This window comes from Dermacentor silvarum, chromosome 1 (assembly GCF_013339745.2).
Source record: "Dermacentor silvarum isolate Dsil-2018 chromosome 1, BIME_Dsil_1.4, whole genome shotgun sequence".
Lineage (NCBI taxonomy): Eukaryota > Metazoa > Arthropoda > Arachnida > Ixodida > Ixodidae > Dermacentor > Dermacentor silvarum.
Window position 1 is genome coordinate 294,506,156 of NC_051154.1, and position 26,771 is coordinate 294,532,926.

Sequence of the window (26,771 nt, forward strand, 5' to 3'; positions counted from 1 at the left end):
CTATGCACACAATATTAATTCTTTTCGCTGGTCGCCTTTGGCTCATATGCGCCCTCATTATCTCTGGGATAGGCCATACGGGATAGAACTGTGTGGCGTGTGAGAAAGATGTGTTTTATTTGGAAGTGTAAATGCATTAATCACTTCCAGGGAGTTGTCACCCTTAATGCGTGTTCAATAGCTAAGCCGGCGGATATTGATATGACGAAAGGGTTTAGCGCACCTCCCATCGGCGTTATTTTCTTGTCGCGCAGTTATCGAACGTGTTGACACTGTGCCCGTCGCTCCACTTAGATGCCGCTGACGTTACATCACGCATAAGACAAATCATCTCCGGAAGGGATTGACGGAGAATACGTTCCTACCTCCTCTAAATGCATGTGAGACGGTTTCTCACTATGACTGCGGTGACGCAACATCTGATGACAAAAGGTGCGCGGCTTCTTCTGGACATGCTGCCACAAGTTTGCGTTTCACGAAACAGCGATCACGAGACTCTCAAACATGCATGCGCCGTCCGTGACTGAATGCGCATCGCTTGTGTTATCTCACGGAGAGAAAGGAGTGCTTTGTTATGCGCGTGTGTGATAACTTCCGGCCAAATTTGCAATGCATTGTTGCAGTCCAATTGTAGGCTATAATAATGAGTGTGCCGCAAACGGCAGCAGTTTGCAGTATTTTTGAAGGCTAAAGATTAGCACTTCATACTGGTGACTCCATTGTTCTTGGAGAGTAAAGCATCGTTTGCTGTTCTGCCACTTCGGGGATTTCTCGGTGTCTTGCTGGGTAAAAGATCGAAGTAGGTTTGGTTGGCCCTCCTTATGATGTACAAGCACCAAGCTTAAGTTCACCTTCTCATAAAATGGTATACAATGTCTAATAAAGAGCGTACCATTTCATTAAGCAGCAGTGTAAGTACGATTACATTTGTCTGGAGTGGACAGTGTCGTTGGCTATGTTGATGAAGGGTGCGTCAATCTATTAGATGTATTGCAGTCTATAGCATATTGGCTATCTCTACGTTGTATTCTTGCTTTTCATTAATACCTCTGTATTGACCCTTTTCGCGGAGCAGTTTGTTGTAGAGAAACGAGATGGCGCTTACGGCGGCGTGCCATACGTCTCCTCAGCGCCCGCGCACGAATATAAAATCATTACCGCTTCTACATTGCTTCTGTGCGATCAGCTGTTGGAGATGCAAATGAGTTTTCGCTAACGCATTAGATTGAATCATGTGGATTGAAGGTGTGTGCAGTAGTTGGCTGCAAAACTAGTGACGCATATTAAGGAATGTAATGAATATGTGGGGCCAAGTTTGCGGACCGCTGCTGCAACTGTCTGTACGTGTTACCGGCACTTCGATATGTACGGCTTTCCTCTAGGGTACAGAAATTTGCTCATCCGCCAGCATTGTATCGCTAACCTTCCAAGAAAGGGCTTCAGCCCCGGAACGTCGGCAAGAGTGAGTACCACTCGTTAAACAATGACAAAGGGAGTAGTGGCGCTTCCTGTCATAGTAAGTTTCACGCACAGTATCTACATACATCAGCCCCAACTGGCACGGAAACGCCCACTCTATCGCCAACATTTCAAGAATAAGTGAATGGGTGCACACTAGAATATATGCGCACTATATACGCACAATAAATGATGCAATACACCGATAGCGCACCAATGGTCGAAACTGATTGTTTCGTGACGGTCCACAGGAAGCGAGTTATTAACGATAATACATCTTTGCTACAAGGTATTAAAATGTACACAACAGCTACTGTTTCAAGCTTTGTGTGCAGCGAGGACAAGTCTAACGAAACTGAGCACACTGGCGAGCGATAGACAATAATCAGATGGTGACAACACCTAGGAACGTTACCAAGTCATAAACGTGACAAGCCGCTGCTTCAAAATATTTGCAAAATAAAGATCGAAGAGAAAAACACGATAACCTCGATTCAATACATGAGCGGAAAGTTTGGATAGCTTGGAATAGATTTTAGCGTCGCTTTTACAACAAGCACCATATACGCTGCTCGTGCTGTTTGGACATAGCTTAATCAGCTCCGAAAGCCCTTTTGCATGTTCTTTGAAACTGGGGCCAAAGATTCGTGTTGTCCACACAGTCACTGTCTAAGATATCTCCCGAGACAGAGGTTTGCTACGCCGCACCGGCGTCATACACATCCATTGTAAACACGGAGGCAACGGAGGCAGTTGAGGCAAGCAATGTACGCGTCACCACTTGATCAAACATGGCAGCGCCCACGGGATCGCAGTGAAAAGGGTCATTACTGTAGTGTTACCTATGCCTGTAACGACTAACGACCCCGGCACTTACTAATCCATGCTTTAAACGTGTCTTGCTTACCTCGACCGCTGACCAGCATCAGCTTTGCACCCCAGCGCTTCTGCCAAGTGGGCGTTCTATGCGGTCCTGGCTTGTTGAATATATTCATACTTCGAGTTCATAGTTCTTCATACTTCATGCGAGCTGCAAGGTCTTGTGGTAGCTTCAGTGTTCTAGTCTGTCAACACACAGCCGGACTGGAGGCAAGCAAGCCAAGCGCACACGTGTGGTGCTCTTTTCGAGATGCGTGCAGGCTTTCGTGTCGAGATTTTCGCAAGCGGGTGGGCCGCTAGGATTGCTGAGCGCTTTTCACTTGATCGGCTGTGCTTGGTGTGTGGGGATCGGGACAAGTTGGCAATCTACTGCGCTGTGTGCTCGCGGGCTTTGAAACCACGCGTCAGACACGCGTGCATGTTATATGTCACGAGCGACAGAGGGCTTGGGCTGTATTTTTAACTATATGTACTTCATTTCCTATTTTTCTTGCTATTTGCTGTTGGCTCTCAGGTATACCTCAAACGCCGTTGCACCGCCGACGTTGCTGGGACCAACAACTCAGCACGATCCATGACAAGGCCATAATGGAAAGTGTAATACGGACGTTATGAAATATAGGCTTAATACAACAGCACTGCTACATAGATTTAAGCTGGTTAGTTCATGTACCATTACAGGCCACAGTATAAAATGCTTTTGTGAAATCAGTATGAGGGCAACTTAAGTTCGCGTGAGGATTCACGCTGGAAACCGTTTCGGTTAGCAGGCTCGGCGCGTTTGGGTAATTCTAAAGTGAGAGGTGCTAAACGCTTACGTGATACACGGGAGCGAAATTTGCTTGCAGTTGTTGAGGGAGACAGAAACAGAGAGAGAAAAACTTTATTTCTTAGCGACTCTTGTAGTCCGCGCTTTCGCTGTCGGTGATAAGCTGGTCGAGTCTCCGATCTTGGTGGTGAGTGCATGTCTGGACCTATGGATGTGTTTGATGTAGGCCCCTAGTAGTGGCCACAGTGTAGGGCGCAGCTCATGCGATAGAGCGGTCTAAGTCTCCCAGGTGTAGGCAAGGGAAGGAGGGATGTTTCGGAGAATTAAAAAGTGTCGAGAAGAGAGTGTTCCGGGGCACTTTCTGACGTCCTTCCGTAATTCTCCATTGGAAAACGGCTGTCAACCCTCCCTGTAACGGGGTAAACGTTCTTGTGAACTTTAGTAATTTTATGGAATCACCATCCGTGCCCATGGTCTCTGACTGATAGGTAAATGATTAAGGGCACACTGGACTGACCTGCCGTGGTGGCTCAATGACCAGCTGGTGTTCTGCCGCTGAGCAAGAGGTCGAGGGTTCGATTCCTGTTCGTGGCGGCCGCACTTTGAAAGAGAGCAATATTCGAAAACGCTTGTGTATTTACATTTAGGTATACACGTTAAAGAACCTTAGATGGTCAAAAGTAATCCGAAGCGTGCCACTATATGACAGCTCTCAAAGCGCCAGCGTTGCTTTGGGACGCCGAAACCTTCTAATAAATAAATAAGTGAATAAATAAATAAATAAATAAATAAATAATCAATCAACACCTAACTCTGGCTTACAACGCTTCCAAAACTTACAAAGCCCGACATCCATGGTAAGCAACGAATACAAGATATAGCCATCGAGACTAGCAATACAGGCATCGAAAGGGGTGCGGAGAAAAAAAGTGGCAACTGATGTATGCCTTTGTACAATGTCTCCATCTTAAAAGTTTCTCGTCCACTTCTTTCACGCAGGTGGAGCTCCATCTTCATTTAGACGGCTCCGTACGACTGGAGACAATATGGGAACTTGCGCAGTGAGTATCGTAAAGCGACAGACCGATATTCTAAGCATAGTTTTCCGGAACGGTGCAACGCTGATTGTGTCCCCGTTTTGAGTTGCAGAAGCAGTAAACTGCGGTCGTATTCTGCATTGATCACATTTGGTGCTATCACTTTAGACGTTAATTAGGCTATGTCAACAGGTGCACCGCCCATTTCATTGAGGCGTTGCGCTAGAAGGTTACATGCCACATAAAAGTGAAGGACACGTACTAACCCTCTTTATCACGAAATTGCCGACAGCAACCATGAAGCATCGTGGAACTGCTCTCTCAAATCTTTGGTAGTGCAATATCACCGAGCAGATTGCTTATCTTCTCTTACGTTCACCGTTATAATGATGTCAGTGCTTGCAGCGCAGTCGCCCCTGAGCATTGATCTGTCATTACAGCATCCCTATACCCGCAGCACCTGTTTGCTCATAAAGACGTCTATACCGTTCAATTTACGAGGCCTTGCATGGCTCACAGTGGATGTGACACAGCAGAGATTTGTGTCAAGATCATGCTTTTGAGAAGTGTTTATCGCATATTCAGACAGAGATGCCGCGGGTTGCCGCACCGTATCGGAATTTGTTGCTCCAGTGGATGAGCACGGTTCCCGCAATCGCGGGGGGGATATTCCGTGTGAAACCATTGCGTTTTTCACTTTTCTTACCCTTTGTCACTCGCTGGTATGCTGCTATACGCCGTCTTTATCTCCGGGTGCTTGATACAACGAAGAACAATGGAAAATGAAGTGGATCAGATCATTTTAGCACACGGCACCAGTATTGTGTGTCCCAAAAAAACGTTCAGTACATCCACCAGAGGGGCACGAAAATTTCAAAATAATGAGTGACAAATTTTATCAGACGATACATGGCCCGTGTTAATTCACGCTACATCTCGTTTTTCATTCTTGTCTCATAGTGTGTCGCGCCGATGAGAGATGCACCGGTGCAAAAAGTGTGTTCTCGCCCAACCTTGTTGCAAGGTGCGTTCGTCGTTGAACGCCAACTTTATAGCTCTTTGATATGCATGTGATATTGCGCGTGAGCTCCATGCGTCTTAAGGTTCAGATGCGGTAGTAGAGCACTGTGCAAGGAAAGCGTACGTACTATCGACCAAAAAAGTTTACGGACCATGGGATCTCAGTAAACGCTAAATATCCGAGCTGCCTTTAAAATTAGCCAGTAAAACCGTACATCACAATGTTGTTGCATATACCAGTAGAAGCTGGAAATGGGAATACCAGGCTGCGTTTTGTGGCTGTGGAGATATTCAGCTTTTTGTCTGATCCCTTGGTCCATTAACTTTTTTGGTTGATAGTACGTACGTTCGTTAGTTTATGTTGACAATCATTATCGATGGTTTCTGCACATTTTAAAATTAAGGCCAGGCTATGGTCTATCGCACTTTACACAAGCGCTCAGCATCTTAGTGTACTTTGTGCATGAACGAGTGCAAGTATTAAAGGGACAATAAAAGCAAAATCAAGTCAAGCTAAAGTGATAGCTTAATGCTCGAGAATGTCTAGGGTGCCAATATTATCGCGAACAAAGTTTTGGTAATCGAGAAATTGAAGTAAATGAAGTTCACGATTTGCGACTCAACCGGGACATTCACGTACTAACCCGATGACCGGTAGTGCCGCTCATTATAATTTTGTCGCTACTACTCAACCTCTCGTAATAAGAAAGATGAATGCATTGCATTATTATACGGAAGAATCTGCTGCGTTTCCAGTTCTATTTCAATATTTAGAAAAAAAGAACACATTGACGTTGCCCTTGACAACGACACGGGCAGTCGAGAGGTTTCGTTTTCGCTCAGCTCTGCGCCGCCGGCGCTTTCGCGCGTTTCAGTAGTTTCGTTATCGTGTAGTGCTGCACTGGTTTGGCTGGCTCGCAAAACTCACAAATTGCAAGTAGCGTAGAATTCTACGTCCCTGTGATGTCGCGGGATGCCTGAACAGTCCACGCCACTTGATCAAAAGCAGCTGCTGCGGAGGATCTGGCCCCGGGTTTTGCGTTTTGCGCAAAAAAATGTAGCACCGTCTGTTGGGCGCCATTTTACTCACTGGAAGCAGTAAAGGGCAGTGATGGCATATGCAACGTCACTATGCATTTCCTTCTTTGGGGAGGACGATTTTAATTGCGCTAAAGATATGCGGACGCTTGAGACGCGATTTCCTCTTTAAGTTTTATCTTGACACTAAACAAGTCCTTCGATTTTTTGGAATGGTATTTTAACGTCCCACGTTGACCTACTATTTGCCTTTAGTGCTCCTTGAAAGGCAATTTGCTAGGAGTGTCATCATTTTGTCTGTATCCTGGGGTCTTGCATGGAGCACGGTCAGGCGCTGACGAACTGCGAGACATCGGGAGTGGCAGACGAGTAGACGAATACCTATGTGCTACTGGTGTTCAGTGGCTATATCGGGTCATTGAGGTATATCCGGCAACGACCTCGCCGACGAAACTGCTAGGAAGGCAAGCGAAGGAACAAACCATTTTTCTGTACCTTTATTGCGCACTGACGCAGCCCAACATTTAAGCTCGCTAGCGCACTGTATACGATAGAGAAGTGGCACACACCTGAATTCACTCACCATCGGTTGCATTCTCTCGACCAATCTATGCAACTGCAGCTGTTACCTGGGCTTCCGCAAAGTGAAGAAACAATGCTGTGTTGCTTAAGCCTGGGCGTTGCATGCACTGATGCATACTCATTTTTGATTAGAATGGCCGATAGCACCAATCAAGTGCAATGCCTGCGGTGTCGCGGGGACTATGGAGCACCTGTGCTACTGCCCATCCTTTGAAAATGAAAGACATGACCTCTGCACAGCTCTAAATCAGTTGGACAGAAACCCATTCACCTTGAACAAGGTCCTGGCACCATGGCCTCGCATATCGCAACTACAAAAGGCCACAAGGGTGCTGCTGCGATTTCTGAAGGTTGCCAGATTGAGTGAGCATCTGTGGTGCGGACTGAGTGACCGTCTGTGATATAGAGCAGAGAACTGTTACTATGTTGGCGATATCCACAGCGGACTTTCTCTTCTTCTTTCAATATTTATCTCCGCTTTTCTTTTCCCCCAGTACAGGGTAGCCAACCGGGCTCAGTCCTGGTTAACCTCCGTGCCTTTCATTTGTCCTTTTCCTCTCTCTCTCTGGTTTTGCAAGTATGCATTTGCTGGCATGTCAGCAAATATCAAGGTTTAGCTTGGACACTCCCTATTCAAATACACGTAGAACGAAGTCCTTTTTTTATACACGTTGAAGGCTTGTGTGCTAGTCGGTGATCTGCAGTTTCGTATTATACGCTAATGAAACGCGTGCAGGCGCATGAGAGTGCACACGCAGCTTCGAGTGTACACACGTTCAGCGAAGTGCAAAATGGGAGAATGAGGGGAGGGTGGTGACGTTGGGTGGCGCAATGTATGCAGAATCTCCAAGAAAATTATTATGATGGCAATGCAAAAGGGACAGTGACCCACAGGAGAAGTACACAGAACAAGCGCCGAACTCACGCTTATTGTCCTGACTGCTTCTATTTGTTTGCGCCGTCCTCTTTGCATTGCCGTCATAAACAATTTGAACCAACTCGCCAAATTTTGCACCCTATTTCGAGAACAATTAGTAACCAATGGTGGGCATGCTGTGGACAGCTAACCTTGCACGTGTCACAATATACTATATTCCTAAAGATTGAGCGTACGAGACGTTTCTTCAAGCGCTCGCCTTTCTGCACCTTTAGTACATATAGCCATAATACGAATCATGATTATAGCTACGGTAAATTTTCACTATTTTGCTCTTCGTTTTCTTTTAAAGCAAGAAGAAGATTGACCTTGGATGCTCTTCAATAGCTGCCCTGCGATGGCGGCTGCAGAAAGTGGAGTCATCGTCACTGAAAGACTTCCTCGACCGCTTTGCCATATTTATGCCTACTATAGTGTAAGTATCCGGCTTAGGCAGTCGATATCGTTGAAGCGCAATGTTATTGCTGTCAGTAAGTTAAGTGCATTTTAAAAATGCTGATAGAATTGAGCGCTTCGTTCACGCTTCTGTATTGTTGCTCCACAATTCCAAGTATCTTCATTGAAACAGTGAAGTCGGATGCTCTACAGAAAACAATTCAAGTGCTTCTTTTCCTTCTACAGTGCAGTCTTCGCTAAGGCTGAATGTACTTAATCAAAAGTGCTTCTGAGTAGCTAGGCTACTCCACACAGAATTTTTTAGACATCTGGCAAAAACTCTTTATGTGGAGTAATAGGCCAGGTATGTGCTTGGTTGATGTCCCTGGTATCTCATTGTGGTTGGGGGCTTATACAGAACGTCGCAGGTGCAAATTGGCATTAGATTTCCGAAACTGCAGTTTACGTAAAATAGATGTATGCCGTCACCCCACTGATGACTGTGTCACACGCGAAGTCTCTAGTGGTCGATAAACGCTATACGTTGCTGGTTACTAAAGCCTGTGTGAATTTGTTAATGGTAGCGGCCGCTTCGAGGTGTGAAGTAATATCCAACAGCCGTTCCGAGGGCAATTAAGTAACTCACTTCCTGTCAGAGTGGGGAGAGTGCAAATAAATTAAGCTTTACCTGCGGCCACATTTCCACAGCGGCCGAATGCAAAAAAGCGTGTGTACTTATGTAAGGAAGCGCATGTGGTTATATTTAATCGACAGCCCCTCTCTATAGTCAGTAATAAAACGTTCCTGATCACTAGAGAATGCTGCCATGAAGAACATGGAGCTGCTGGGAGACTATAATCTCGCACACAGTAATACACCACAGCTTTGAATCAAAGTATTAAAAACTGGAAAAAATTTCGAGATAAGCGGAGTTTCGATATAGCTGTGTTCACGAAAATATAAGCATAAGCACCTCGTAAATCCAACGTGACGCCTTTCCAATATGGCGCCGGTTACCGCCGCGACTTCCTCACAAGAGCTCAATTTAGCCGGAGTGGTACTTTTAGTAGATTATTTTTGCAATATTATGTGCGACCCAGCAACTGACACGTCGGTCGTATATAGGCAACGGCGAACCTATAACATATAAGCGCAAACACAGATGCATGTTGACACTGCAGTGTTCGAAAGTGGGTCATGCTAAATATCTCGCGAACGTGCTTGGTTCCCCGGAGTTTTCGACCGAGGATAACTTCCACAGAGCGTCGCTCGCTACCGCCCTCGGAGGCAGCTGCCACGCACAGCAGCTGCTTCCGAGCACGGGGCATCGAGGCACTGCTGTGCATGGCTGGCGTGATTAGAAGTAGAGGCGCGCTCGCCTCTGGCCGACACTTCTCTTTCTCGCACTCTGCACGCTTCAGCGGTCGTAGCGACGTTGCGCCCACGTAATAAATGGAATCAGCCGGCCGAGAACTGTAGATGAGGGTACCTAGCAAAAGGCATTGGGACAAAATTGCAGGCCGATACGACAGCTGCGCAAAAAAGTACAAAAAAACGTTTGATTACGGTCTTTTTTTCAGCATTTTCGCAGTCTAGGTTTTGAGATATTCAATTTAAACACCTGGGTTTCTCTAACATGCTCCTAAATCGAAGCACACGAGTGTTGTTGCATTTCACCCCCCTTGAAATGCGGTCTCAGCAGCTGGGATTGAACCCGTGCGACCTTGAGCTCAGAAGCAACGCCATATATCAATGAGCTACTGTGGCGCGGTACCTTAACAATAACCTAAAAAAACCTTTAAAAAAAAGGATGCTGTGCACCTTTACCATTGAGAGTAATTACGGGTAGAACAACTGCTGTCTTCCTCTGCGTTTGCCCTTTTCCATCTGCAGTCACAATAGAAACCGACAGTAGCAACGCTATATATTAATGAGCTGCTACGGTGCGGTACCTTAAAAATAGCCTAAAAAAACCTTAATAAAAAAGATGGTGTGTCTACCTTTACCACTGAGAGGTATTACGCGTAAAACAACCACTGTCTTCCTCTGCGTTTGCTCTTTTCCATCTGCAATCACAATAGACACCGATAGTAGCAACGCCATTTATTAATGAGCTGGTACGGTGCGGTACCTTAACAATGACCTAAAAGAAACCTTTAAAAAAAAAGGCGCTGTGTCTACTTTTACCACTAAGAGGGTATTACGGGTAAAACAACCACTGTCTTCCCCTGCGTTTGCTCTTTTCCATTTGCAATCACAGTAGAAACCGACACATACTACCGGCGCCATCCGCGGTGTCTTGTGGGAATCGTAAAATAACAATTGGAGCTTTTATTTTTATTTTCAATATTATTTTTCCAGGGGCGACTTGGTAGCAATCGAGCGCATTGCGTACGAGCTGTGCGAGGATCAGGCCAGAGAAGGCGTCGCCTACTTTGAGGCACGCTACTCGCCGCACCTGCTGGCCTCGAAGGACAACTGTGTGACGCCGGCGCTGGTCATCCAAGTGGTCAGCCGTGGCCTTGAAAGGGGAGAGCACGACTTCGGCGTCAAGGCTCGATCAATACTAGTCTCTATCAATGGAAACGACGGTAATCTAGGCTTATCATTTTGGTGGACGATTGATATCTGTTGACCATTCGGTGTATAGTGTCACGTAGTAGTGACGATGAAGAAAAACAGCAGCAATACTGTGAATGATGAAGCCAGCTTTTTATCGGGCGAACTTGCGCCCACAAAAATAGGCTACACTCAAATCACAACGATAGCGGCCAACACAGTCGGCGGTCGTCGAAAATCTGACCAGTGGGTCAAGGGCGTCATCTTTTATATGAGTCATCAAAGGTCCCAGAGTAATCGCTGGTGCCGGCCTGTTTTCAGACAGTACTACACAATTCGCGTCACGCATATATGCAGTCAGATTACGCAAGGTTTGGGGACAACAGAGAGCGGATAGAACCCTCTATAACATTCTAGAAACTTCCAATACATGCAGGCGCATCCTGCGCTAAGCGATAGCACTTGTTAGACGGTGAAACACGGTCCCCCGAGAAAGGTAAACAAATACACGTGACAATATGCTATCGATTTGATCGCCATTATTTTTATTTTTTTCACAAGGAAGCTTGAATGCCTTTCTTGGGAAACCATTCTGCAAAGGTTTAAGAGGAAGCTTCAGCCCGGGGCCAACATCTATTTCTGTATTCAAGTACATGTAAAATGCAAAAATGCTTTCGAGACAACTTGTGGACCCTATCTGAATGAAATTTGAGAGGAAAAGTTAAATTCAGGTGACTCTAGCAAGCAGAATTTTCATTTAGGCTTTGCAAATTTTCGCACAAGTTCTCCAAAAACTGGTAGGCTAAAAATATTTCGAAGCACAGAGCTTACACATTCGTAAAATAACTGCACCAAAAACAGATATCGCAGTTAATAAAGGGGCCCAGACCACCCCTCGGGCTTGCTAAGAAAAACAGTCAGCAGATAGCATACGCTGGTGTGAACATTTCAGACAAATTTTGCAGTCGTGTGCAAATCTTGTAAGCGGAGTGCGAAGTCACATTTCTCTCGAACGCTCTTTTAACGCGATAGCGTTGAGGGCCCCAAGTCGCAGAAACTCCGGCGTCAGGTATGGCGTCTACGTTAAGCGTCGGTGTCTGGCGGAAATAATCATGTCGAACCGCATCATCCTGAACCACCTCGACCACACAGGCCCTGCGCATGGCGCAAGGCATCAGTGAATCCTACAGACGTGATAGTGTCGGATTGTAATTTGAATATACGAGAAAAAAAGATTGATAAGTAGCCAGGGATCTTTGAATGCTATCACGTTCCACTCTTAAAGGCGAAGCTTAAGCATCCTGCCATTCTGATGGTGTTTCGCTGTAGTTTGGTTCTAGGCAATATTGAGGGGAATGTTGAAAACCAAGCTTTCTAAATTTTCATTGGGCCCCATGTTGCAGAAAATACGGTGTAGGTGTCGGCATCAACGGCGTCCAGTAATGCTATCGCGTTCCACTCTTAAAGGCAAAGCTTAAGCGTACTCCAAGTTTTTCAACAGAAGCGTGCTCCTTACTCTTTTCTGGACGCTTTATTTTAATTGTAATATAGTGGCTTCCCATACATGGCTGCTATTGACCAATAGCTGACAACAATCAAGAAGGGTGTTTGGATCAGTGCGCTTTTCCCTACTGTTACTGTGTATATTGATGCAGTGTAATAAACAGGCTGAAGGAAGCAAAATTATGCTTTCGAATTTCGACATACTTCCAGAAAAAGCCGGCTGTCGTCTGCTCACGCTCGGCTGTGGTTGCCTGCGTAGGAATTAAACTTTGGCCACTTTTCTAATTGGTGTCATAGCCATGTGTTCTTGTTAATTTCGACTCGTTTTGAACACCCAACGAACCTCGAACAATGCGACACTTCAGGTCAGACCATACGCACGCTTGCCAGCGTGCGCTCACTCCTGGCTGCTCCTGGTTCGACGCCTTGACTGACTTAGTGATAGCGCTTCAAAAATGCGCAAATTGGATGTGGGCACTATCCGTCAGTCAAGCTGATGCAGGGCAAAGCTGGTCCGCATCACGCAGCACAGCCAGGAGCATATGAACGCAAGCGCGCACTCTAGCCCTGTCATGTGCTAAGCAAACGCTGCTGTTGCATGTGGCTTGCGGTCTGCTACGAAGCGTAGGTACCGCGGCCGCCCTGGGGTGCCGCGACGAGTCCTCTGGTTGAGCACGCTGCGGATTGCTGAGGACAGCCGCGTTTGGCATGTTTATGGCTACGTTTGGTGCGTTGTAGGTGCCAAAATTGGAAATAGTGGCGTCTACGTGAACATCCAAAAACTTGGAGTATGCTTAAGCTTCGCCTTTAAGAGTGTAACACGATAGCGTTATTGGACGCCGTTGTCGCCGACACCTTATTTTCTGTGGCATGGGGCCCGATCAAACTATGGAAAAGCTCGGTTTTTAACATTCCCCTCAATGTTGCCTAGAACCAAAGTACAGCCAAACACCATCAGAATTGGAGGACGCTTAAGCTTCGCAGTGGAACGCGATAGCATTCAAAGATCCCTAGCTGCTTATCAGGCTTTTTTTCTCGTGCATTCAAATTACAATCCAGTGCTATCATGTCTGTACGTTGTGATTGTGGTTAAGTTGTACTTTACAATTTTTCTGACGGATTTTACTTTTTGAAATTCAATTTTTGTTCACTAACACCTCGCACCACGCGCAGGGCCCGTGTGGTCGGGGTGGTTCAGGATGATGTGGTTCGGCATGATTATTTCCGCCATACGCCGATGCTTAGTGCCAACGCCGAAGCCGATGCCGGATTTTCTGCAACACACGCATCGCGTTAAAATCAAACTTGAACTGCGCGCCACGGTGACGTTCGGTAGGCGGAGCGTTGTAGGGATGTGCCACTCCGCCGTAGCCTTCGCATTGAAGAAGGTGCGGAAACACCGAGAATAGGGTGATTGCCAATAACTACACTTCTGCTGAATGCATTGATGTACTTTTTTCGGCAAAGTGTTTCTGAAACTGCCTAATTTATCTTGAAATTTATATCTCCACTTCGATAAAAGGTGGTTCAGGGCCCATTTAATTGCATCTGTTAGAGCATCCGAAGTGGACAAATTTGATATATGAATGGACGACTAACGTGAAATTGTTACAATGTTAGCGAAGGTTTTGGTGAAGTTCTACTCACAAATTATTGGTGTATTTCAGTGCATCGTATAATACATTGATTTTGTCATCTTTAGATGTATTATTACTAGGTACAGTTTACATAATTGTGACATCGTTTTGCATTGCTGATGAGTTAAAGCAGTTGTAAGCTTGATAGTATTGCTTTTTTAACTTTTATTTATTTTTTAATAAGAATGAGTGCCCTCAATAAAAAATCTGCTTGCTGCTGTCACTATATTCTAACTTTTTCAGTTAACTGCAACAAGCATCATCTCATGTGGTTCACTGGTTGATGAGAAACATCATTTATCCGTTCCCATGTATTTACATAGGAGACCCCGAGGTCATGCTTCCTCTAAAATTAAACAAAAAGAGTGACTCTTGGGGGCATTTTTTTTAATTGAGGCTCTAATCTTTGGAGAAATTAACAAAAATCGCAAATGAGAAAAAAAAGCTTCCTTGGGGCAGCTCTAACACCACAAAGAAAGAGGACAGCCTGTGCAGATTTTATGATTAATCTCGGAAAAGGAAGTTTTTGCGATAGGTTCTGCATGCACAAATGCAGACAAAATGAAAACAAGATAAGGTGGTGATGAGTCGAGTACAAGCTTTGCATGATTGAAAGTTATTGAAAGGCGTTATAAAATCTTGCACAAATTTAACATTTTTTAAGGAGACACAGTGTCAAGTCAAGAGCCCACCAAGCTTTGTTTCTATACCCCACAGATGTTAGAGGGCAGAAAAACGGGCAATTAATGGGCTAGCTTCCATTTGTCTAGTGGCCCGAAACCAGCCGACGCAAAAGCACCGTGCATCAATGGATGGGTGCAGAGGTCTATGTGAAAAAATAAAGGTGAAAGAAAGGATGGACTGCTCAGGCACGCAACTTTGGATAACAGGACAGTTTCATGACCATGAACAGTTAAATAAATAATGAATCAATGCACTTTTGACAATTCAGCTGTTTGTTATGTATGAATCCCCGCCAGAGCCCTGGCGATACATGTTCCAATTAGGGAGAATCTAATAACAAGCAACTTGCATATCGATGTGAGGGTCAAATTGGCACCCAGCACCGTGAGGGAGCAACTGGTACGGTGGCAATCCTAGTAACTGGATTTGCCCATGATTGCACACATGCGCACGCGCACACACTAACACAGACAGAAAAACAGGCATTCCCTCCCTCCTTCCCATAATTTCCTGTATTCCCCTTGACATGTTCCTCTAGCTGTTGTCGTATGTTGTGTGCAATGCTAACAGAAACACTTCTGCGCTATCACAAAACTGACGTCGCAAATTTTATGCAGCATGTTACAGGCTTGCCAAGCAGCTCTGACAAACAATGTTTTCTTAGCCTCACACAATCACAAATATTGTAAAAATGTCTTGCCGTGACTCGTGACTCCTCTGTTTAGTTACTCTATTTAATCTTGACAAGAGCAGAGCGAGAGAAAACTTACCTATTTTCTCATGCAAGCATTTCTTCGAACATTTCAGAATGGACCATTGATTGTTTGAGACTGTGTGAGGAGCACGATGGCATTGGCGTTGTTGGAATTGATATTGCAAAGGACGAAGTGCAGACACCTGGCTACACGGCTGTAGAGGCCCAAGTCTTCCAGGTATGTCCCCTGAGTTTCTTTTTCTTTAATATGTGGAACTACTGAGCAATGCATAATGTCGAGTTCTTTGATTGATCAGTTTTACCTAGTGCACCTTCACATTGATGAAATAATATATGTGGTTTTGTAAAACTAATCTAGCTTGATACTTCCTCTTAGTTTTCCTTTAAAAATGTTGTGTTCTTGCTTTCTTTGATTTGCCACTAACCTAATTGAGAACGTGTATGTCTCATGTCTTCCTTTCCGGCTTGATCAGAGAGCGAAGCAGGTGGGCATACAAAGGACAGCACATGCAGGTGAAGGCGGCACCTACTCAACCGTGCGAGATGCCATCGTCAAGCTGAACTGTGACCGTGTAGGACACGGATACCGTGTTTTCCAAGACCCGACCGGCGAGACGTACCAGTTGGCTCGCAAGAAGAACATTCATTTTGAAGTGTGCCCTTACTCCAGTGTTTTTTCCGGAGGCTGCCCACTGAGCACCGAGAGGCACTCCATAGTCCGGTGAGGCTGACGGTAACAAGTGTCAAGTGTGTTAGTTATGTCTTGTATTCTTTTGCAAAGATGGTTAAGGACATTCTGCTTCGAACACAGACGTGCAGTATCTGCGTAATGAGACGTTATATACCGGAATGATATACAGGCATCCTCGCTAGAATAGCGCAATAGCTAGTGCATACATTTCGCTGCACTTTCTTTGCTGTGACAACCAATGAATCTGCATGATTTTGAGCTGTCGAAACAGAAGCAAGTCCTCTGTGAAACTGACCTACAGGAAACCATGCATCGGCATGTTTAGCTTGCTGAAAATTATCATATGGCACAGTGTGAGTGGACGAAGGTACTCGACAACTGCTGGATCCAGTGGCTTGCCTTTATCTACTGAACAGATTTAAAGGATCTCAACAATGTACATATTATGTAACTTGTCATCTAACTAGTGACCACAATGTGCAACTAGTTATTAACACTAGTTAATAACAGCGGAGCTGTTTAAGCCGGCTATTCGTTGCGTCCGTCGCGGACAAAAGACCTCGCCGAGCGATGATTTACTGCATTGCCTAGCAACATCGCCTCGCAACGGAGCGCCACCTCCTCGCCCCTGCTGCGCCGCCACCTGCTCGCCTCGCCGCCGCTTTAAGCCTCTTTACCGTCGCACTCGCCACAGTGCCACCTAGCGACGCCTTGCATAACCTCCGCAGCAGCGCCGCTCACTCCTGCGCCGTAGCTCTGCCTAGCTTCTCCCCACAGTAATGCGGGGGCGAAGCTAGGCAATGGCGTCACTCCAGAGTATATAGCTCCGCGTCGCAGACGTGCGGAAACACGTTGCCTGGTGAGCTTACCTGCCGAGCCACCACCAGAGGCATCGGCTGTAGTGACGGATACCGGGTGCGTTCGGCACAAACGCGGTCATCGTCGGCAGCAGCTCTAAGCGTCCCACTACTTAAGAGAAGTGATATTCTACGCTGGAATGATGAGCGCAAACGGGCGCAGTGTGGAAGAAGACGACAACGAACGCGGGAGCTATGGCACGAGCGCATTCGCACGGTTGCGCTGAGGTGCGCCAACATGCGAGCTGGGGAAGAAGACGACGACGCTCGAGGGAGAACCAAATAAAGCTAATGAAAAGGCCAAGTTAAAGCTAATGAAAAGCCAAGTTAAAGCTAGGGAAGGGCCGCCAGCTTCGCTGTTTGCTCAGACTTTGCACCACTAGTGTGAAGCTGCTCGCATTTTTTACAATAAGGAATTGCAAATCACATTAACTTACATACCGTACATCTTGTTCATTTACCACTGACATTCATAATCGTAGCCGCTGTGCTCTCCGCTGTTAGTCGCACCCATTTCGTTTTTTTTTTCGGGTAGCTGTATACACCTGCTTTTAGTAATGTTTCCCAAAGGCACAGGGAGTGGTTGACCTGGAAATGAATGAAAGAATAAGGCGTTTTAGTAGAAAAGATATGGTGCATGGCCTGATTGTGGAAAGGTAGATTTTCACTTTGTCTCTGGTGGTGTTTTTGCATTACTGCTGGGACTGTCAATTTGTGACCGTTTCATGCAGTTAGCCTACCCTTGCTTACTGTTACATTAGCATTACTGCTAAGGCATGTGATTTATGTCCTCTTTATGGAGTTAAGTTTATGCTTGCGTTCCACCCAACGCAAGAACACGAGCACGTTTGCATGTATAACTTCAAAAGCTGCTGAAAAATGACGGAAATATGCACATAGTGCAAAAGAGTTTTCGGCAAACACTTGACTATAGAACATACATGTAACATGCTTTTACAAGATAGATGAGGGAAAAACTGGAAAAACAATTTTTTACTCGTAAGCACTCTCGCAGGTATGCGTACTGGCCGCTGATTAAACCTTGGTCACCACAACAGGTTGCAACGGCAGTTGTTTCACTTTCAAATTCTTTATAAATCCATCTAGTGACTTGTATGCCTTCATTTGCTGTATTGAGACATAACTTGTTAACAGGAAACAGTTAATGATGTCAACGGGCTTCTTCTGATGAGCACGTTATATCATCAATACCAGTGCACGTAGGGATTTTAGATTCGTGCCGTGCTCTGGTCGGTTCGTACAAGCTTGTCGAAGTACATGTGGGGCAGAATTCCATTTGGCTCACATTAGTTGTTGCAATTGCACGTTAGAACTTACTGTAATATGGTCGCAGTCAATCGGGCATGCACTGAAGCTAGCTGGGAAGTGCCCAGCAATAGTGAAGGAGCAGCAAGTGCATTGGACGTGACACAATGTGCAAACTATTTATATATGAGTTGTATGGAGAAAATGTTCATAGTGCTCAAAATGGCCTAGCTTCAGCAAGGGTATTCAGTAGTTTTCAATGAATGGATTGACTGCTATTACAAGTTAGATTTTAGCATGCTGGTTCCTTAAATAATTGGGTATTAGTTGATTGGTAGGATATTGTGACACAGAAATGACCCATTTTGCACTGGAGATAATGTACATTATACTGTATTAGTTTATAAATGGTATGTGATAAGTGGTGAATGAATGTGAGATGATAAGAAATACAAAAGTGATGTTTTAAAAGCTTGTATGAATGTGTGTAGAGCAGTGATGGAACAGCGGTGCCAAATTGCTTCGACAGCAGACCTTTGCGCTCTCCTGCTCCAAAATGGCATTTTAATCAGAAATTGTGCTGAGCCTGTGCCAAATTAAGCCTTCGAACAAAAGTCTCGTTTCGGTGATATTGCCTTCCTAGTAAAACTGAAGCCTAACCTAATGCACATCATTGTCATCTTGTAAGTTATATCTGTGGCCATAGCCACAGATATAACTACTGCTGTTGGTCCTTTGTTCTATTTTCATGGTTTTGTTGCATCTCTCTCCAGCAGAAGTTTGTGTATTACCACTTTGCAGTGTTGTTTACGGTGTTTATGCTGCAGTTCAGTACTCTTCATACCAGCCATGGCGTGGAACTCACTGAAGGAGGTTTTCATATGAAAAATAATTAGATTAGGTTCGATTGCACATTGTTGAGCATAGTTGTCAGTGGTGACACGTTAGAAATATTGAAATGCATATAAATTTATTACATTTTGGTGAATGTTATTACAAGCTAATCTGTGCTGCAGTGTTATCCCTTAGTGCAAGACCCGCCTTTCTGTATCTCAAGTTTCTCGAATGTTATTGCTAGTTCTATCCATTGTCTGTTGTCACCGATCCTTGTGTAATCTGATTGTATGTGCGACGAGAATTGTGTAGTACTTTCTGGAAAGCACGTAGGTTCAGTGATTACAGTAGAATCTCCCAAGAGGCATGTATAAAAGCCTACACGCTTGACCTGCAGTTCAGATTTTCGACGATCGCCGACTGAGCTCGCAGCTATTGTTGCTATTGTTATGCTTTTATCTAGGCACAAATTCGCGCTGTAAAGAGTTTCGGCATTCACAGTTATTGCTTCTGTGTTCTTCACCGTCACTGCAACATGGCAATATCTTATCATATGTTTACTCAACCGGTGACACATAATTTGTTCATTAGTTGTAAGTTTCCTTGCAATGCTGCAAATTGGAAGAACAGATTCTGTAATATTACCGCTTTCACATGTTACCTGGCACAGTTATGCAGGAGATATTGCGCACAATAAAGGGATAGAAACCTGTCGACATCTTCATTGTAACTATGCTGAAGTTGCACATATCCTAGAGTGTGATCTTGTTGACATGCCCCCCTAGCTCTGCTTCCATTTTTTTCTTTCTCACTTGAAGCACGCCAAATATACAACGCCTGTTACATGATGAAATGGTAGAAGTGGCTTTTTACCATGATATACCCACAGAGCAAGCAATTCTATTCAACATGATGAAACTGGTTTGGTAATTTTTACCCCGAATGCCTCTCATTCATTTGCATAAAGCTGGATCCACTACATTTTTTACTACATCAGTTAAAGTTGGGACCATTTATGGTATACAGATGTACAGTGCTCAAATTTGAAACAAACTATTCTGGAACTACTCCAATTGTTTTGTTTTTGTTTCCAAGTGCATCTGCATTTGCAACAATGTCTTAATTCAAACTATAGAACGTACCATTGGGACTATTCTATGCTTAAAAGCCGGCTACAGAGCGATTTCATTTCACACTTCCACGTAACTGAGCGTGAAAGGCATTTGTTGCTGTTTGCATTTCAATTTTTGAGCATTGTATGTTCAAAACTTCTTGTCACTGTGCCAAATCAACTTTTTTGCCTGTGCCAGGACCTGTTCCAATATGCCAAATGGCTGGTCCATCGCTGTATTAGCAAACTTCAATAGATCTGCAGTGGTTGTTAAATATCTTTCATAATAGAATCATCGAAGCAATGCAAATTTGTCTGGATATCATAATGGAGGTGTCACATTCTGGGATGCTTTTCTACATCTCCACTTGATGTAACAGAATATGATTTTATCGCAGCAAGAAGCACTTCGTAGTTAAGTGTGAATAAAATGTTTTGATAGTTTCTCCCAGAAGGTTCACAGCATCACTTTCGTATGGCTACGGTTACAAAACATAGTGGAATGCTAGCAAACAGGAAGGAGACCAGGAAAAAACATTAAGGAAGACGTAGATAAAGGAACAAGAAAAGTGCTGGACTTTATTAGTTCAGCACCGTTTCTGTTGCTTTGTCTGTTTCTTCCTCATGGTTTTTTCCCGGTTCCTTCCTGTTTGCTGGAACTCCACAACATTGCAGCATGTACCAACTCGCCCAATAAGCTACTCTTATGGACTCTTACAAAAGTACAGTAAATCATAGTTGTACTTACTACCCGAATCACTTTGCTGCTTTGTTGGTGATAAGCCATAGTCTGTCCTTTGTGCAGTCACAAGGAAATACTAGGCACTCTGCGTGCAGTCGATGGCTATGAATACAGGAAAAGGTCGAGCCAGCCATGCTTTGCTGCTGCTTGAAGATTCACGCAAACCCTGCTAGAAAAGCCCCCCGAGACATCACGATACGAAATGGTGCTGCCCCGTGGAGGTTGAGGGGAATGAAGCTGGCTTTTTCCTTATTGCTTTTTTGTAATGCAATATCCTTCCATGTAATTAAGAACAGCCTGCGAGTGCACGAAAGCACCACATCACACGAATATCATGCCAGTAACTGAAAGATGCCACTGTAAGTCCTGCATCATGGTCTGTGATTAATTCTCTTAATCGTGGCCTCTGTCTTCCTCTGTTGTTGTGTTGGCCAAGCAGTGCCAAAAGGTAACTACAAAGCCATTGCAGTGACATTAATAGACTCGCATGATAGACCTTATCACGGATTTCGTCCATGGACCAAGTGTCATGTTGCCTCCAGAGCAATGAGTTCCCTCACACATCAGTCACAAAGGACTAGCTGCTTATTATTCCATCGTGTCCATCCACTGAATTGACATTTCTTTCTGTTGCATATCTGACTTACCTTTATATAGGTAATTGTTTTTATAATGGAAGGGCGTCTTATAGTATAGGCTATCTTTTTTCAGTGTTCTTGAAAAAAAAGAGTGGTTTTGTAGGCAGCTATTTTATGATACGAAAGTGATATAAGGTATATTTCAATTTTCTGCCACGGGGTGTTATGAACACTGATGATGGTCGATGAAGAATGCCTAGACTGATTTCGCAAAGCTATTAACTTGTAAGTACTGTGCATCTTTGGCAGGCCACTTTCACTAATAGTACTTTCACTATCATGATTGGCCAGTGCACTTGCCACAAACTGTGCCTGTGTACAAACTGCTTTGTGAGTATAGTCTCAGAGCATGCGGTGATTATTTATGTGCTGGTCATTGGATCAACTGTGCAGAAAGGCAGAACAGAAAGGGGAGGAGGAGCTAATACATCCTCTATTTCTATTGCACACTGACAGTAAGACAAAACACAAAAAGAGACAGGCTCAAAACTGCTTTCTGTGCTCCCTCCTTTGTTCTTGAGTCCGGGTGTTTCTTTGTGCTGTAGGTTTCCAGCATAAGTCAAGAACTTGGCCCAACACACACCTCACTTCTGTTTTTTCTATGTCTATTCCAACTGGCCTGGTAGCGTCATGCATGGTAGCGTCATGCATCTGGTGACTTGCTTAATTTGTGCACAAAGTGCCTAATTTGAATTGTTCAGAAAGTTACCATCAGAAACATTTGATTAGTATTGTTGGTCTTACCAGTACAGTAGAACCTCGCTGATACGTTTTTCACGGGACCGTAAAAAAAACTTAAGAGCCGGGAAACAGGAATGATTGAGAAATGGGAGTAGTGTTGAAATGCACACAATATTATTTTCTTACGTGTGAAAAAAAGTCGTAGTTTCGCCCGACAGCCAAAGTATCGATTGCAATAGCAAATTAGTAGACAGCTAGACAAAGTAAGAATAGTAGTTTTATCGTCTGTATAAACGTGTAAACATTCGCTTATTAACTATATTAACAAGCATGGTGTCAGCGCCCACAGGCAAACATGAACACATCACACTCGATGAGCGCAGACACGCGCTGTCAAACGCTGGCGTGAGGAATTTAAGCGCCACTGCTGAAGCGAGCGAAGTGACCTTCGTGCGGTTGTCTATCGCTTCAACGCAAACTGAGCGCCGAGAACACACAGCACACTCAAAGCTACTAGCCGCTGACGCACCTACACTGCGTAGACTCTGCCCCCAACGTAGATCACTTTCAAGATACGGCCCGCGCGACCGTGCGCCGCCGCGCAGTACGCAGTTGATGCCAGAGCACAACGCTGTCCGCTATCCGTTCCCCCTCGCTCCCTCGCCCGTGCCTCGAGCGCAACGTAAGCGTGCTTCCTCCCTCTTCTTTCTTTCGCGCGCGAGATTTAGACGCGGTCGTCGGCTCCCCTCGCACCCTTTCACTCGCACATGAAGTCTACTGTGCGCGGCGACGGCGTTATCGCCCTTGGACTTTATACGGAACATCTATGAGCCAAAACCAATTTTTACGCCGCAACGCATCATAGACACCCTCTTTAGATAGCAAATACGGATGTCAAGGGCCATATATTTGCTGGCAAAAACTGAAAATACGTCATAAGTGTCGCCCCCGCCACTTTGGGCGGCCAATGCCATCGTCAAGCAACCAAGCCAAGTGACATGAAAAGTCGAAATGGGCGCTCGGGCCGGTGCAGGGTGGCAGTTCGCAACGTATGATGCGGGAACGGTGCCGCAGTTGCGACGTAACAGCGGGGTTACCAATGCATTGGGTTCTATGGGAGCTGTGCCGGGACCAGCCGAAAACGACGTAACAGCCGGGAAAACGCAGCACCCCAGAACATAACAGCGGGGTTCTACTGTACCAACATTTGTCTTAGCAAGTGTTGAGTCAGTATTTTTTTGCCTGTGATATATTTACTTAACTTTTTCTTGAGGTTCTACCATGCCATATCTTGCTTGTTGGTTTTTATTGCTGACATTGCTAGGTTCCTAATTCACAGTTCTTGTTTTCAGCTTTGCCGAGGATAATGTAAACTTCTCCATCAGCAAGGATGACACTACTATCACGGGAAGTACACTGGATCTTGAGTATGCATTGCTTAAACAACTCGGCCTGACTGAAGCCCACCTTATTAGAGCAGTGAGTTCCCTGTGCCATTTTTTGATAGGAATATGATAATTTCGGTGTATGTAAAGCGCCACAAATGTATTGTTTTTTTTCTTAATCTATTCAGAACATAAATGCTGCCCGATCGTGTTTCCTGCCACACTTGGAAAAGGAAGATTTGCTTCAGCATCTCTTCAAGGAATATGGAGTCTCACCTGAAAAAGTTGCGTAAATAAATTAGTTTTGTTCAAGTTGTTTGCCATTAATGCATATGATCACAATGTCAAGGGCTTCAAAGTGTCCACAGTATAGTAGCTGTGGCTTGCAAAGTGTTGGACGCAGATTATATGATCAAAATTTCTAATAAGGTCAGCAGAATGAACATGGCTGCACTACTAGTCGCAATGAACTGTAACACAAAGTTCAGTTTGCAAAACAACTTTCTTGTGGAGGTTTTACTGTAAAAAGAAGCATATAGCTCGCATCTCAAAAATGAAATGATGGAACATGTATGGAAGAAGGAGCAGATATTGTTTCTGAGCTCTTCTTTCAGGAGATGTGTTGTGTGGTTAAAGACCTTTCAGTGCATTTATTGAAGTGCCATTCATACGAAAATTGTCTGCTCTTCATTACAAAGGAGGATTACTATCTCTTGCATTTCTGTTAAGGTGGCTACGATTCACAATCACATGGACACGCATGCATACACGCACTCAAATGCTGATTTGAGTGGGTGCTTAGACTGAAAGGTCAGAAGGAAGAGTTTAACATTTTGAAGTTTAACACGTTAAGTTTGCAAACCATAGCACTGTCAACATGGTTTCATGTTTTGCTTTGCTACTGCTTTTTTGCTTAGTCAGAAAAAATTTGGCATTACTCAAATTAGCAATCCAATAATTCTAAGACGATGTTAATGGGGGCCGCACACGTAAATAGCCCTATGTCGGCGAACTGATGTTTGTGACTTACACAGCTTGCTCAGACCGAGAGCCATTTGCGAGTGTGACTCTAACTTGGCCACAGTGAGTCCATGTGTGTGTGAGCCTGAGTGATCCTGAGCAGACGCTAGAGGTTCGAGTCTTGAGTGAGTTGTATGCAGTATTGCCATTTTAGTGATTTTGTTGCTAGATTTAGTGACTTTCTTGTTGGTCTTGCTTCGAAATTTTCAATTTAGTGACCAACAACTTTTTTTTAGCGACATAACTAAGGTGGCCAGATTTCCCGATTTAAGCGCGTGCACTTTTACTGCTGTAGTCATGCTCCCACGGCTGACATGTGGTACGGCATTTTCTCCCGCTTTGGCCTTTTCTGGACCTTGAGTTGTCCTGAAATGGCTGCCCTACTCTGCCGAATTGGCTATTCACTTTCTTGGTTGTGGTGGCGCCACCTTCAAGAAGACATGAGGGTCAGGTGGCAAAGCAAAACACTGATGATAATGATGACGATTTATTAGCATCTCCTTCAAAATAGGGGCAGTAACATGGTCACCTAGCCTGCTTTGGCCAATCACGTAATCTACAGATATTTATCGGTCTACTATTTTGTCTGTCCCTTTAATCTCTTATCTCTTCCTTAAAACCTCTATATGTAATACCTTGTATCTAGTACCTATGCGTGTGACAGATCCAATCCTATCAATTTATTACATGTTTTTTTCCACCAATGCTCTAAATGCCTCTTGCTTATCTCGACTGCTAACTGGTTAATGCTTACATCTGCTGTAAGTCTCAGCACTTCTGGTAGGGGGACGTTTCCTACGGGTGTCGCTGGGTGAATTCCTTCGCATTACGTTAGTATGTGCCAAGTTGTCTCCGGATTTTTGCTGCAGCACACACATTCCTTATCCTATAGCGAATATTTGCTCCGGTATGTTCTTGTCCTTTGACAGCCAGCTGAAGCTTCAAATAGTAAGGCACTGCCCTTTGTGTTATCGTGCAGATTTTTCTTTTAATTTCTTTCTTGCCATTCTTGTAAATCTCCTTGGTCCATTTTGTTTTCAACCTTTGCATTCGATTTACTGTCACTGTTTCTCTCACTCTGTTTTTGATGACCGCTGGTTATCTAGTTACACTGTCAATTACCCTATACCTGTACCTAGTTGACAATTTTCTTGACCTCTTCCTCGATTCTGTATCTACGCTCTTGAGTTACAAATATTTGTGTACTTTAGCCACCATTTTATTTTCATCGAAGTTCCCGAGTCTTTCTTGAAAACTAATTTTGCTTTGCGCTTCTCTGACATCAAGAGACCCCATCTATGTTTCCCTTCACTGCCTCATTTGTGGTTTTGTCATGGGCCACCAAAGCCAATCGGCCTACCGGTCTTTGGTGAACTTCCAACCCCGACACAGTGTCTGATGTTAGGCAAAAAATGGCATTTGTGAATGTTAGCGCTGGCACCATTATTCCTTTCGAGATTCCTCACACTACCTCATTGTAGTGTTTAGGACTGTTCGGCACTTTCGCCAGTGCGCAGTGATGCGGAAGAAAGACAGAGAGTCATTTGGGAGCATTTATCAAAATCAAAACGAACCTGAAAAGTATATATTTACAGAGAGTTGATAATCTGCGTAACGGCAGTCAGTGTGTCCACACACACACAGCACACGAGGATAAATGGGCTGAGACAGTCCCGTGTTGCGAGGCTCACGGTTCTGTCATCACGACACTGCAGCTTCACTCGTGCTCGAGCCGACTGTAACGACGACACGTTCAGGCCCCGTCCAGCACGGTTCTCTGGCTCGGCACGCTCAGGAGCAGCAGCGGCAGCAGCCAGGGAATGCCTTCTCCAGCAGCACGGCCTCGGTCTCCGGCTCGGACGTGCCTCTCGCGACCGATGTGCTACAGTCGCACGTCCAGCATGGCCTCGGTGCCGAGCTCGTATGCCACTCGCAATCCACGTGCGGCGGTCGCACGTGAGGACCGCGTCTAGCACAGCAACATCTGTGCCAGACGAACGGTGCTCGGCACAGCTCAGGTGCGGCAGCTCAGGAACTGGCGGCACTCGGGTCAGCCAGCGTCTCCAGTACTGGCAGCAGGAGCCCTGGTTCCTCAGACGCCCTCGTCCACGCTCGGCTTGACGATCCTCCACACCTTGCCACGAATGTCTCGCCTGGCAGGACCTCTCGCCTCGTTCATCCCAGGAGCTCGGAACTGCTGCCCGCCTGGTTCGAACACTGCGAGATCGCGCCTCGTGCCGCCATGCTCGTGCACCCATTCACTTCTTCCCGGAGCTTGGGTGGCCGCTCCGATCTTCTAGCGGCACCTCGCGGCACTTACATGTGACACTCATATATTTATTTTAGCCCAAAA

At 45.1% G+C, this 26,771-nt stretch overlaps 1 protein-coding gene across 2 annotated transcripts in view; it reads left to right on the forward strand.

Annotated features, from left to right (window-relative positions):
• The window catches only part of LOC119437231 (adenosine deaminase), a 476,423-nt gene that overhangs the window by 45,478 nt on the left and 404,174 nt on the right, over positions 1 to 26,771 (forward strand). The window contains exons 2-8 of one of the 2 annotated variants that reach the window (XR_007464910.1): positions 4,106 to 4,167; positions 8,013 to 8,135; positions 10,457 to 10,686; positions 15,286 to 15,410; positions 15,667 to 15,914; positions 23,366 to 23,492; positions 23,587 to 23,911. Coding sequence is in view for 1 of the 2 variants with exons in the window: in XM_037704273.2 (XP_037560201.1) it covers positions 4,106 to 4,167; positions 8,013 to 8,135; positions 10,457 to 10,686; positions 15,286 to 15,410; positions 15,667 to 15,914; positions 23,366 to 23,492; positions 23,587 to 23,691 (1,020 nt within the window). In the remaining variant the exon portion in view is untranslated. Of the gene's footprint in view, positions 1 to 4,105; positions 4,168 to 8,012; positions 8,136 to 10,456; positions 10,687 to 15,285; positions 15,411 to 15,666; positions 15,915 to 23,365; positions 23,493 to 23,586; positions 24,047 to 26,771 lie in introns of those variants that run through there. The other variant, XM_037704273.2, reaches the window with a different exon arrangement.